General features: G+C 33.0%; 1 protein-coding gene across 3 annotated transcripts; it reads left to right on the plus strand.

Moving 5' to 3' along the window:
* Positions 1-10694: 10694 nt before the first annotated feature.
* LOC142622668 (UPF0481 protein At3g47200-like) lies at positions 10695-14013 on the plus strand. 3 transcript variants are annotated; one of them, XM_075796196.1, is made up of 3 exons: positions 11320-11338; positions 12512-12606; positions 12689-14013. In XM_075796196.1, coding segments are annotated over exons 2-3 (1200 nt in total). In that variant the 5' UTR covers positions 11320-11338; positions 12512-12604; the 3' UTR covers positions 13887-14013. The 3 variants fall into 3 exon arrangements, with proteins under 3 accessions (XP_075652309.1, XP_075652310.1, XP_075652311.1); XM_075796194.1 differs by lacking the exon at positions 11320-11338 and adding an exon at positions 10695-10778 and having other exon boundaries at positions 12512-14013; XM_075796195.1 differs by having other exon boundaries at positions 11190-11338; positions 12512-14013.
* Positions 14014-14381: the final 368 nt, after the last annotated feature.

A 14381-nucleotide genomic window follows, 5' to 3' on the forward strand; every position in this document is an offset into this window, starting at 1 on the left:
TTTGATCAATTTGATGGTTTGTGAAATATTGGAAATTCTAAGGCTTGAAATTACCTAAATTGGGAATTTTGTTCAATTAAGTTTAATTTGATGAAATTGGCTTCTTGAAAATTGTACAAGTGGTTTTCCAAAATTTTGGGGTTTTTGTTATAAACTCTATGCTCAAGCCAATTTTGTAATTTTAAAGTTATATTGCACTTATTCCTACTGCATTAGGGCATGCATCATTTGCTTACATTGTTCATGCATCATATAGATTGTTATTTTCTATATTGTTTTGTGCTAACTTGCAGTCTGCCCTTGGTTTTCTCTTGTTGTCTTCTTTGGTTCTTTTCTATTTGTCTGTTCTGTCTTTAGCATCATGCCTAGGAAAACTAGAGCTAACAAGCAATCCTCCTCTTCTTCTACTCTATCCTTTGAGAGTGAGAGATTCTTGAGTGAGAAACACCAAGCGACATATGAGTCACTTAATCTTAAAAGGAACATTTGGCTTGAGAGAAAGGTTCTTTTAGATGAGTTAGTTCCCAAGATTAGGAGGAATTTTGAGCGTAGGGGTTGGTTACCTTTGTTAGATATTTCTCACCCCCTCCAGCTACCTTGATTAGAGAGTTCTACTCGAACCTCTCTGTCCACTCCTATGATTCCGGCACTCTTTTGAGGAGTTGGATTCGTGGTGATGAGTACAACATTACCCCTTCGGTAGTGGCTGCTGCTCTTGGTGTGCCTCTTGTTCAGCATCCTGTCTATCCTTATGATAAGTCTCCTCCCCTAGACGACATCATGTCTTAAATCACTAGATCTTCTATCCAGTGGGGTTCTGATCCTCGGATCACTACAGCTGAGCTTACTGAGGTTCATTATCTTTTCTTTCAGATTGCTTGTCATTCCTTGTGGCCTATCTCTCATCTGCACACCATCCCCATTAAGCGATGTGTGTTTCTGTATGCCCTTGTGACTAATGCTCCTATCAGTTTTCCTCATTTGTTTATTTGTTCTTTGAATGAGGTCCATCGGAGTAGTTCTACTGCTCACACTCTTTTCTTCCCTGTTTTTATTCGCCAGATTCTCTTACATCTTGGTTTAGAAGAGTTTCCCGCATCTGAGCCTATTCATATTATCGCTCTTATAGGTGTCACATTTCTTAGGCAAAGGGCTGCTCAATTGAGAGCGAGCTCTAAACATCCTAGGGTTGAGTCTTCTGGTGTCGTACCTCCTCCTCCCTCCTCTACAGGTGATACTTCTGCTGAGGCGTCTAACGATCCTCCTACTGCTGCTGCTGATGTTCCTCCGCCTTCTACTTTGGATGATTCAGACATTCGACGTATGTTGAAGACTGTCATGACATTCTAGGCAGCTCATAGTTAGCTTTTGGTGGACATGTTTGATGAGCTTTGTGTCTTGCAAGCAGATTTGGAGAGTATTCGACCACCACCTCCGTTTGATGATGAGTGAATGCCCTTTGGCAATTCATTACAAAAAGGGGGAGTGCATATATGGTGTAGAGAGGAGTTTTTGTAGTTAGGGGGAGATTTTTGTGTTGTTTGGAGCTATGGAGTTTTTAGATTGTATCAAGGTACTTTACTTTGTATGTATCTTTTTGGCTCATGATAGGGGGAGATATTTTGTTTTGTTTATCTCTTTCTTGTTTCACATTGTGCTACATTGTTTATTGATCTATATTGATGAGTTTTATTCATGATATATGTCTTGTAGTTTATGTTTATGTGAAATCAAGAAGTTATGTTATTTTACTTGTATTTTCTACATATGCATTTATGTGTTTGTTAAGTGTTACAGAAATATACAGGTTGATTCAGTCATACTACTGTCTACACTTGCAACTGATAGATAGTAGTTGGGTTGAACTTGTTATGTTGGGCTATGTTTTTATTATGGACTGTTTCTATGTAAATTTTGAGCATTTTGTTATGTTTGTATTTGTCCCGAATTGCCAAAGAGGGAGCTTGTTAGGTTCTAAGACCTTTAGGTTTAAATGTATTAGAACACTAATTTGTAATGTTGGCAAACCATGATCAAAACGTTTTAATTTTGTTTAGATTACTCAAAGTATGTGTATTTTATGTGAAGTTGGAATCAAGTTGCTGCAGAATTTACTGTGCAATTCTGCCTGGCTCGATTGACCGAGAATTAGACTCGACCGATCGAAAGTCATGTAGATTGTATTTTCTGCAGAATTTTTCAACTCAGCCCAAGCCCGTTTTACGTATAGGGTTTTATGTTTTGCCCTAGGTATAAAAAGGAAAACCCTAACCACGTTTTTAGAGGTTGTTGAATGCTGTGTGTGTGAATCTTCTGTGAGATCTAGAGGTGTTTGCCTTCACACATACTTAGGGTTATCAAGGATCAAGATTATGTCTAGAACTTGATGTTCATTCAGTTGCCACATTAAGAGTTTAAAGATATACAAGCGGGAGTGCTTGTTCTTGCTGGGAATCCAAGGAAGAAGTAGTCCGTGGATTCGGAGCTGTCACATGGTCGTGGTAGTAAGTTTCTTACTCGAGGTAGTAACAGGATGTTAGTGGTCTAAGTCGCTATTGTGTAAACGTCAATTCTTTTATAGTGGATTAAGTTTTACCTTGAGGATCGCTAGGTTAAATCCTCCTCAGGTTTTTTACCGGTTTGGTTTTCCTAGGTCATCATATCATTGTGTTCTTTATATTTCCGTTACTTTGTATGATATGATATATTTGTGTTAACCTAAATCTGTTTAATTTACCTAAGTTAATAACTTGGCTAAATAAATAGGTTAATCTAGTTGTTTTAAGGGGTCTAAAAACGTACATAAAAAATTAAGGAGCAAATTTCTTGCTTATATAATTCATTTATGGAATAGTTTGGAGACACAACAATTTTGTAGTTTATTTACCAAAGTGGCGAAAGGTCTCTTGTGTTGTGCTTTCATCTTTCAAGTCCGCATAACAAAGTTATTGCTGTAGAAGGTGCTATTCTCTCTCTCTTTGTGTATATATTTGTTTGTAATGATTTTAAAATGCATGTGCCTAGCTTATCTATAGTTTTTTTTGTTTTTTAATTTTATATATATACAAGATAGAATTCTACTCTAGCCTAATCTAAGTGTATATGTGTGTGAAGCTCCTTCTTGGAGACTTGAACCCTAGCCCTTGCACCCCACACTCCAGAAGCACCTATACTTGTGGAGTGACCATCGCTTATCTATAGTTGATAACGTTTACCTTAATAACATTATTTAATTCTCTTTTTAAGGGGAAGGTATGTTTGAAATTTCAAATCTCTCTACTCTTACTACTTGTTGTAAGTAAAAAAAAAGGGTAATTACATATAACCCACCCGTGGTTTGGGCAAAAATCACTTTGCCTACCCATGGTTTGGGCGAAAATCACTTTTCCTACCCGTGGTTTGAAAAGTATCACTTAACCCACCTATGGTATGTTTCCATCAATCTCTGTAATCCACCTCAAGCCCAGCTGTTACAAAAACACCTCTTAACCCCAAAACATAACATAACATGAATCAAAACACCCAAAACTCAGAAATTTTTTGAGAGAGAGACCTGTGGTGAGATCAACGTATTCTTTGTGGTTTTTATATCTCTTTTTCGGCCTGTCCCGGCCCGGTGGTTTTTATATATTTTGCTTTTTTATTTTACTTTTACATGATTTGCATTGCAGGCATGAAACACACCAGTACTCTTCATTGAAAAGTTTGTTTGGAATGATATGAACAAGCAAATCTTGGTGGGGCTTACAGTGCATGCTATGATCTCCAACCTCGCACAAGTCTTTCAACTTTGAATATCAGATAAAGAAACAGGTTGTTTTCTTTATAAACAATCCATCTATTAATTTGTTTGGGGTCGAATCGTACAGCAGAGTTTCATTTCATTCACACTAAAGGTGCTCAAAGGTCTGTGTGGCAATTTTTCATTTATGTAATTAATGTAGCAGTGAAAACAAGCTTGATCTTTTTGGACTAGCTAGGTTCGATACCTTCTTCTCTCTTTCTCTTGCACTTTTGGACAAGCTTGATCTTTCTCTTTTTTGACTTATACACCTCTGATTTGCAAACATGCAAATGTAACGTAAACTTTACTGCTTTTGATAAAGCTCAAATTGATAATACATTAATAAGTATAAATATATATATATATATATATATATACTTATGGTTAGCGCAAAATTTCAAGTTTCTAGCAAAACTACAATGACAATAAGGTGATTGCACATCACAAGAGGTTTAAAAGGATATTGCATGTTACTTGATTATTTAGTTATAAGATTACAAAAAATTAATTTGATGGCCTCCGGATCTAGGTTGCACGGACATGCCATTTTGGCGAAGTGTCCGTGTCCGACACGTGTTGGACATCGGAACCGGTACGATTCGCTGGACTCCGGTGTCCGAGCAGTGTTGGTCTTTTTTCTTTTTCTTTTTTTTCGCTTCTCCGACACAGCGCCGACGCGGCTTTGACACGTTCGACCCACCTGCAGTGAAAAAAAAAAAGAAAAAAAAAAGAAAGGAAAATCACAGATTTTGACGGATGGACTTACCAATACCGTTGATTTCATAATATACCCTAAAACAAAAGTCTGAGAAGTGAGAACTCATTAGCCCGAAATCGAGTTTTTTAGACTCGAGATGCTAGTAAAAAAATATAGTTTGTAAACCTTAACTATTAATTATATTGTTTGAAAATTAATGTTATTTTACTATTTTCTCCTATATTGTTGTATTACTTTGGGTGTTAATTTGCTTATTTGTAGTTCTTACATAATTTAAATTTTAGACATAAAATTTTTTATGTCTAAAAATATTTAAAAATATGCCTAAATATAAAATTTAATTAATTATTTAATTGCCGTGTTCATGCCATATCATGTTCTTGTTTTTCAAAAATTACCATATCCCTGTGTTCGTGTCCGTGTCCGTGTCCGTGCATCATAGCTCCGGATGAATCCTGTTTGGCTCTAAAACTTTCAATATATTTTATTTCAAGTATATAAAGTTATAAACCCATAAAGGAAAAAATTTCAATTCGTACCCATTATAGACGTGTGGCTGTACCCAAATGAAGGAGCGCTCCCTAAATGTTGGAAACCTAATTTGTGTAGTGTACTTATGCATGTTAGGGTGTACTTGTGCACGTTAATTAGGATCTGCAAGGATGATTCAACCTTACAACTGGAATATATATTTGTAGACAAGCAAAAGAAAAAGGCAAGAATGACTAGAATCTTTGAAGACTATAGAAAAAGAAAAAGAAAGAGAGAGGGTAGATATAGAGAGAAAAAGGAACATGTAAAAAATTAAAGGAGCAAATTTCTTGCTTATATAATTCATTTATGGAATAGTTTGGAGACAAAACAAATTTGTAGTTGATTTACCCAAAAAAAAAAATTTTAGAAAGAGAAAAATTGATTTAAGTATGATGAAGTAGTTGATTTAAGTATGAAACAAACTCATTTATATTTACATTGTCCTTTTTGGTAATTTATCACTCAAACCACCACTTTTATAGGTATTAGTCAAACACTCAGCTTTTTCAAAAAACATTTTTTAACAGCTTTTACCAAACACTCAGTTTTTTCAAAAAACATTTTTTCATACTGCACTTTTTGGAAACCCCACTTTTTCAAAAAGCCCAGTTTTAAAGAGTTGAACCAAACTCACCCTTAAATGGGGTTACTTAAATTCTTAAGAATAGAATATTTAAAGGAGCGGTTGTAGCATTTTAATATTCAATAATTTAAATGAATAAAATTGACAACTTTTTTTTAGAGATAATTAAAATATACAATTAATCTCGTAATTCAAACCACTTGCTGCCTAGACTCTCAAACACTTTGTGCATGAGGAAGTGCAAATTTAGTTACAAGACCCTTAGCTAAAATTAACAGCTTAAATTTAAAAGATGTGGGAGTGAGAGTTAATATGAAAAATAAAAAGTTAAACAAATGTGTAATCCTATATTGAAAAAGGAGAGAGACTTTATTATTTTTAAGAGTATAGAATAATGACCACCGTGCACCCTCGGTGCGGTGGTCACTCCACAAGTATAAATACTTATGGGATGTGGGGGGGCAAGGGTCAGGATTCAAGTTTCTAGGAGGGAACTTCACACACATATACACTTAGATTAGGTTAGAGTAGAAATTCTATCTTGTATAAAAAAAAATAAAAAAGAAAAGTATAGAATAATGGGTTGAAATGTATTAGAATCGATATATTAGGTCAGATATGTGCACTTGGAGAAAGTGAAGGGAGAAGGTGTCCAAATAGTGTAGTGTAATTTCTTTTAAATAAATATTATTCATAATTTTTATTATTCAATTTATCTTGTATTATTTCCATTTTTCTTGTGATTGCCCTGACCAAGGAGCGAAGATCATATTGGTGTTTAGGGATAAGTCTTTGATGTAGTAAGTATCTTGCATAATTATCTTGAGAAGCTGGATATTTAGATGTCAAGACGGGAGCACGTAATTAATTTTTTTTTTTTGTGTCCATTATTGATTATTTTTAGACTTAAAATTTAGTTATTTTATTTGGGTAACTTGGTCTTTTATGATGTTGTAGGAAATTTAAGTATATTTTTGTAATTTTTTATTTTCAGAGAAGATGGTAAAAAATCCTAAAGGGCTCTTAAAAATATGTATTTTTTTAGACTTGTTTTCAGTAGATTGAAATAAAATATTTTTCTGAGAATATCTCAAATATCTAATAGGTTCTAAAGATTCGTCGAGGCTTCGTTAAGTTAGAAATTAGAATTATATTTAGCTTATTGCTTTTCGTTCTGCTCGAAACTCTTCAGCTTTATCTTGAAAGATAGGCATATATATTCTCTATTTGTTTTCCAGATGAGAAGAAGACCTTTTTGGGATGAGTGTAGTAGCAGTACTCCAATCCTATTTACACTTTACGTTGTTATATATATATATATATTTTTTGTTGCTTTATTTTACTTTTGCATGATTTGCATTGCAGGCATGAAACACGCTAGTACCCTTCATTGAAAAGTTTGTTTGGAAGGATGTGATGAACAAACAAATCTGGGTGGGGCTTACAGTGGATGCTATAATCTCCAACCTCTTGCACAAGTCTTTCAACTTTGAAGATTAGATAAAGAAACAGGCTCTTTTCTTTTTGAACAATATCCATCTATTGATTTGTTTGGGGCCCAATCGTACAGCAGAGTTTAATTTCATTTTCTAAAAGTGCTCAAAGGTCTTTGTGGCAATTTATTACATTCATTTTTACTTCGGTTGCTAAATTAATTCCTAACAGTTCTTAAAAAAAAAAAAAAATTCCTAACATGTTTTCATTTTAGACAATTTAGTCCCATATTTTGTCAGAAGAAGTAAATAAATTCCTTTAATTAAAGTTTGTTAAGTAGGACCATTAATCACTAAAAACATACTATTTAAGCCCAATATTTCACTTAAAAATATCACAATGAAAATTTAAGGATCAAAATGAAAATTTAATAAAAATGCTGAAATATTTTTTTAATAAATTTATCCTGTTTCTCAAAAAAAAAAAAAAAAAGGCAGATCATTGCATTATAATTGTAAATGTTTTTCATAATAATTGTTGTAGTCAATAATTTTTTTTTTTTTTTTTTTTTTTTGCTGCTTTCCTGAATTTATGTGACAAATTCAACTAATGCTCTCTTTTTGTTTCTCTTGGAAGGTTATGTTAAGACGTGGAATCAATATAAGCTGCTTGTGGTACAGTCATAAGTTATCTGATTTTTCAGATATATGCAGTGTTTTTTTTTTTTTTGGGGGTGAAATTATAGAAAATTCACTAATAAAATGGGACAATCTAGCACACAGAAAGTGTAGTAGACAATCTCCTAAAGATTACAAATTAGTAATCATTCAATGGAAGACATCGCTATGAAAAGTACACATCTAATCCACAGCCCTCTAAAAAGAAGAGTATTTGAATTTTGAAAGACAAAACCATATACTCCAACTCCTCAAAAGCTTTGTTGTGATGACATAGTGGAACCATCCAAATGTGAACACTATGATGTCAATCCAGTTTCTCTTTTTACGTAAGACATCTAACATAGTAAGGCTAAATCTTGTTCTAGTTAGATGGAGGCTCCTTAATTAAATTCATAAGGAGTTAGAATATTTGAAGGAGATCTTATCAGTGTTTATGGATAAGTATTTGATGTAGAATAGTGTAAAAGAAAACACAAATTAAAAAAGGGTAAAATTTGGCTACAAATTTTGATATAGTTTAAGGCCATAATTTCACTTAATATCTCGTTCTGCTTGAAACTCTTTAGCTTTATCTTGAAAGATAGGCATTCTTTATTTGTTTTCCAGATGAGAGGAAGTCATTTTTAGAGTATCCACATCAATTGATGCAAAATTTTTTCTATTTTGCACATCTAAAACTTACTTTTTCCATTTTACACATTTATTTTTACAAAACACCCACATCAGTTTATCTATTTTACACATTTATTCAATAAAATATTTATTATTTTACATTTTTATTATTTTCTCACTCTTGGCCTCTCTCTCTCTCTCTCTCTCTCTCTCTCTCTCTCTCTCTCTCTCTCTCTCTCTCTCTCTCTCTCTCTCTCTCTCTCTCTCAGACCCAACCACTGTCATCATCACCCAACCACCATCAAGCCGAAACCCAAATCTGTTTACTTGCTTTATGCTTTTTTTTTTTTTTTTCTCATTCTCATGGTTGATCGAAACCAAAACCTAGATGAAGGCGAAACCCAGACCCATTCAAGCCGAAACCCAAGGTTGATCGGAGCGAAGGTTGATCAGACCCATTCCTCTGTTGTGGCTGCGAAGGTTGATCGGAGCCTCCTCTAGCTCTCGCCGAAGTCGACGCCAACGAAGAGGATGCCATGTTCTCCATTTACCAAATGGTTGAGAGCTTACAGATCTAGAAAAAAACAATGTAGAAAAAATGCTTGTAGAAAGAAGAGCTTACAGATGAGTGGTTGAAGCAGAGAGTGAATAAGGAGGGAGAGAGAGACGGAAAAAAGAAGCTGAGATAAGAGAGAGAAAAAATGAGAAAAACGGAGACCAACCAGAGACAAAGAGAGAAAAAATAAATAAAATAATAAATGGATGAGCTACAGTAACCGTGTAAATATACACGGTTACTGTGGCAAGTGTATACATATATGCATCTTTGACACTTTTAGAAGCACTGATGTATAGCATTTTGAGGCAAAATGTGTAAAAGTGGTTTTTTTTTTTTTTTTTTTTCTTTCTATTATACAAGATTTTGTATCTACCGATGTGGATGCTATTAGGATGAGTACTCCTAATTTTTGTACACTTTACATTGTTATATATATATATATATATATTGCTGTTTTATTTTACTTTTACATGATTTGCATTGCAGACATGAAACACACCAGTACTCTTCATTGAAAAGTTTGTTTGGAATGATATGAACAAGCAAATCTTGGTGGGGCTTACAATGCATCCTATGATCTCCAACCTCACACAAGCCTTTCAACTTTGAAGATCAGATAAAGAAACAGGTTCTTTTCTTTATAAACAATCCATCTATTAATTTGTTTAGGGGCGAATCGTACAACAGAGTTTCATTTCATTCACACTAAAGGTGCTCAAAGGGAACTTTACACACATATACACTTAGATTAAGCTAGAGTAGAATTCTATCTTATATAAAAAATAAAAATAAATAAAAAAAAAAGAAAAAAAGAAGCTAGGTTCAATACCTTCTTCTCTCTTTCTCTTGCTCTTGCAATTATTTATGACTTATACACCTCTGTTTTGCAAACATGCAAATGTAACGTAAACTTTATAGCTTTTGATAAAGCTCAAATTGATGGAAAATTATTGTGTACTCTTGGAGTACTATAAATGCGTACTTTCTCCTCTCACATGAATGATGGGTCCCATTAATTAAATTCATAATAGGACCCACCATTTATATGAGAAGGGGGAGTACACATTTATGGGACTTCAGGAGTACCTAATAATTTTTCCAAATTTATAATACATTAATAACTATATATATATATATATATATATATATATATATATATATATATATATATATATATATATATATATATATATATATACTTATGGTTCGCTCAAAATTTCAAGTTTCTAGCAAAACTACAATTACAATAAGGTGATTGTACATCACAAGAGGTTTAAAATGGCATTGCACGTTACTTAATTATTTAGTTATAAGATTACAAAAAATTAATTTGATGGCCTCCGGATGAATCCTGTTTGGCTCTCAAACTTTCAATATATTTTATCTCAAGTATATAAAGTTACAAATCCATAAAGGAAAAATTTTCAATTCGTACCCATTATAGACGTGTGGTTGTACTCAAATGAAGGACCGCTCCCTAAATGTTGGAAACCTAATTTGTGTAGTGTACTTGTGCATGTTAGGGTGTACTTGTGCATGTTAATTAGGATCTGCAAGGATGATTCAACCTTACAACTGGAATATATATTTGTAGACAAACAAAAGAAAAAGGCAAGAATGACTAGAATCTTTGAATACTAAAGAAAAAGAAAAAGTAAAAGAAAAAGAAAAAGGAAAGCAAGAAAGAGGGTAGATATAGAGAGAAAAAGGAACATGTAAAAAATTAAAGGAGCAAATTTCTTGCTTATATAATTCATTTATGGAATAGTTTGGAGACAAAACAAATTTGTAGTTTATTTACCAAAGTGGCGGAAGGTCTCTTGTGTTGTGCTTTCATCTTTCAAGTCGGCATAACAAAGTTATTGTTGTAGAAGGTGCTATTCTCTCTCTCTCTCTCTCTCTCTCTCTCTCTCTCTCTCTCTCTCTCTCTATATATATATATATATATATATATATATATATATATATATATATATATATATATATATATGTTTGTAGTGATTTTAAAATGCATGTGCCTAGCTCATCTATAGTTGATAACGTTTACCTTAATAACATTATTTAATTCTCTTCTTAAGGGGAAGTTGTATTTGAAATTTCAAATCTCTCTACTCTTACTACTTATTGTAAGTCAATAAAAAAAATTGATAATGTTTATACTTAAACAGCATATATATATATATATATATATATATATATATATATATATATATATATATATTATACATTGGATTGAGAATGGAGCATGAGTGTCTCTAGAAAAGAATTCATAGACTAAAGAAAAAGTTATTACATTTATGCTTAAATGATGAATTGAGAAGATTGACCAAGTAGGCTTGGATCACAAACTCTCAAATTCCCGTAAGGCAGGGCAATGGTGGCATTTCATGGCTAAGTATGAGTCGGTTTGATCTGGCGCAAGTTGCAGGCATTTGTGAGTATTGTCAGCCATCTAGTTTAGCCAGTCATGAATATTCTCATCGTGCTTTTTTTTAACCTAAAATATTCTTTATGATATTGAGCGTTGGCTCATCTTAACCTAAAATAAATGCTACTAACAACCCCATACCTAATCTTAGGGGCTAATAGCACTCATACTTTCATGTATAGATAGATTATTATCTAAGTTATTATTGTTATTGTTATTATTATCTAATCTTTTAAGAATCTATAGTCGATTCCAAAACTGTAGTACTCAAATTATGTAGTTGTTATCATCATCATCATCATTAATGGTTTATCATAAGTTGGTAATTTACATGAGTTAGATAAAAAAGTCAAAAAGATATGGGTAAAGAAAATTGAGAGACTTAAGTACAATACTTAGATGTTGTTCCTTAGGTTCCTCTATTAATATTCTGCCATGTAGCTTTTTTCTCATAGATGGAAGTGTATTTTTTAAGTTAAGTAGTTACATGACAAAATTTTAAGAAGAGAATCTAAGGAATAGCACTTAAGGTGTTGTACATAAGTTTTGTCCATATATATGTGTGTGTGTGTGTGTAAGTTAATAAATTTCAAGGAAATTTTTGTAGTCTATCCGCCCTCCCCACCAAAAAAAAAAAAAAAAGTGAATATATTGCATCAAACAATAAGAAATGTTTGTTGAGTAGACCACGATATATATGTGGACATTCATATTTAATGGTGAGGAGCATTGATAAGATTGTTAGTGTAATCATCCACACATGTTGTTAGTGCTATTACTAATCTAGTCACCACTCACACACTTGTTATCTAAGACAATTACAGTTAGTTACAGTCACTAATCTGTTATGAAATTGTTAGCCTTGTAATTATATATATATTTACACACACACATACACACACATATACGGGAACATTCATTAGAATAATTAATATAGATTGGAATACAAGATTCAGTTTTTACTCTCTCTCTCTCTCTCTCTCTCTCTCTCTCTCTATTTTCCCCAATTCTTGTTTTAGGTTCAAAGACTTCTTTCATTGTAGATATTGATTCAAGAATAGGTTCTTACTTTGTAGCATGAAATTCAAAGGATGGCTAAGGCCCCTAAAGCTCCTACATCAATAGAACTATCTATTCCATATTTTTTTGTAATGCTAGTGAATATTGTTTTGTCATCAGGAAAATCAAAAAGTGAAGTTGATAGATGGAAATGAAGTCAACAGAGACTGAAATTCAAAAGGCAGAAAGTTCAACAATTGAAATTCAAGAACAATGTATAGACGTGGTAAATGAAATTAAAAAAAAGACGGAAAATTTGGAGTCTCCCTTATCATCTGATCAGTGTTGCATCTACAGGGTTCCAGATTATCTTCGCAAATCGAAGGAAGAGCACTACACTCCTCAGGTTATTTCAATAGGGCCCTTCCACCATGATGTCTATAATGTCAAATTGAAAACCATGGAACAACGCAAATTGAGATACCTCAAGTATTTCATTCAACGTGTTGAAGACCTTCAAATAAGCTTGGAGAAGTTAGTCTGTACTATAAAGGAGTATGAAGAAAGCATTCGATGCAGTTATGCTGAGACCATCCAACTTAAGAGTGGTCCTTTTGTAGAGATTATTCTTGTGGATGCCATTTTCATTCTTGAGTTGTTCTGGAGATACCATTCCAATGACTGGGCAAGTGAGGACAATGGTGCATCCTTAGAACCGTGGTTAATAACTGCTATAAGGTTTGACTTAATTTTACTTGAAAATCAACTTCCATTCTTTATTTTGGAGAAACTATTTGACCTAGCATTTGCCTCTCATAAAGACTACAAAAAGTCCTTACTTACAGTCATGGCCTTCAATTACTTTCACTTTTACAACACTCAAAACATACCTTATAGGCCCCAATTGAAAATAAAACACTTCCTTGATTTGCTTAGAACATTTTGGCTACCTCACGAAAGGTTACTAAAAAGAGAGAATCATGATGAGGTAGTTAAACATGTGTACTCTGCAACCCAATTGCATGATGCAGGATTGAAGTTTAAGAAGGGTTCAAGCAGTTGCTTATTTGACATAAACTTCACAAAGGGGGTGTTGGAAATACCACTTATAACGTTAGACAATTACAGCGAGACTCTTTATCGAAACCTTTTGGCTTTGGAGCAATGTCACTATTCAGATAAAGCATACATTACAGATTATTTTATCCTATTGGGTTTCCTTATTACCACTGACAGCGATGTGAAGTTACTTGTTCGAAAGGGGGTCATGGCTAATTTGCTAGGCAACGACGATGAAGCTAGAGATTTGGTGAAGGAACTTTGCACAAATATCGTATATGTCAACATGAACTCCAATTATAATCTTTTCTGCAAAGAGTTGAAGGCGTTCTATAAGAAACCTTGGAATAGGTGGCAGGCAACTTTGAGACGTGACTATTTTAGTACTCCTTGGAGAATTGCTTCTACAATTGCTGCTGTCATCTTACTGTTGCTCACCTTTTTACAAACTATATATACAATGTTCCCAATAAAGGGTTCAAATCGTGTGTGTTGATGATACTAATATCTGGATTGCTTCTTCTTGTTTGATTGTATAATTTGTATTGTTGTTATGATTCTATGATTAATGCAGTTGATTTTGCCATTATAAAATACTAGACTTGTTTTATTACTCTTTTTTTTTTTGTGACAAGCCAAGCATGAATTTCTTCTTTTTTTTTTTTTTTTTTTTTGCTGCCATCGTAATTCAAATTCTCAAATCAATAAAGGAAAGTAGGCAATGCGTAACACTTGGCATTGACATTGTTATATATATATTGCAAAAGTTAAATATTTGGTACAATTAATCGATACATGACAACTTTAAATAGAGGTTGTATGCCACACCGATTTCAAATTGGCATAAAAGAGAAAAAAAAAGATTAAACTGATATAAATGAGTTGTTAAGGATTAAAATGACAATTTAATTAAAAAAAAAGTTATTAATATTGTTTCCCTTCTTTAAGTATACAAGAATTTTATTTTTGCCCTTCAATTTTATTTTTTATT

The sequence above is a fragment of the Castanea sativa genome, chromosome 1 (genome assembly GCF_040712315.1).
Source record: "Castanea sativa cultivar Marrone di Chiusa Pesio chromosome 1, ASM4071231v1".
Taxonomy (NCBI): Eukaryota; Viridiplantae; Streptophyta; class Magnoliopsida; order Fagales; family Fagaceae; genus Castanea; species Castanea sativa.

Coding starts and splice junctions, on each gene's coding strand:
- LOC142622668 (XM_075796194.1), top strand. CDS start 12,537: ATGGAAATGAAGTCAACAGAGACTGAAATTCAAAAGGCAGAAAGTTCA.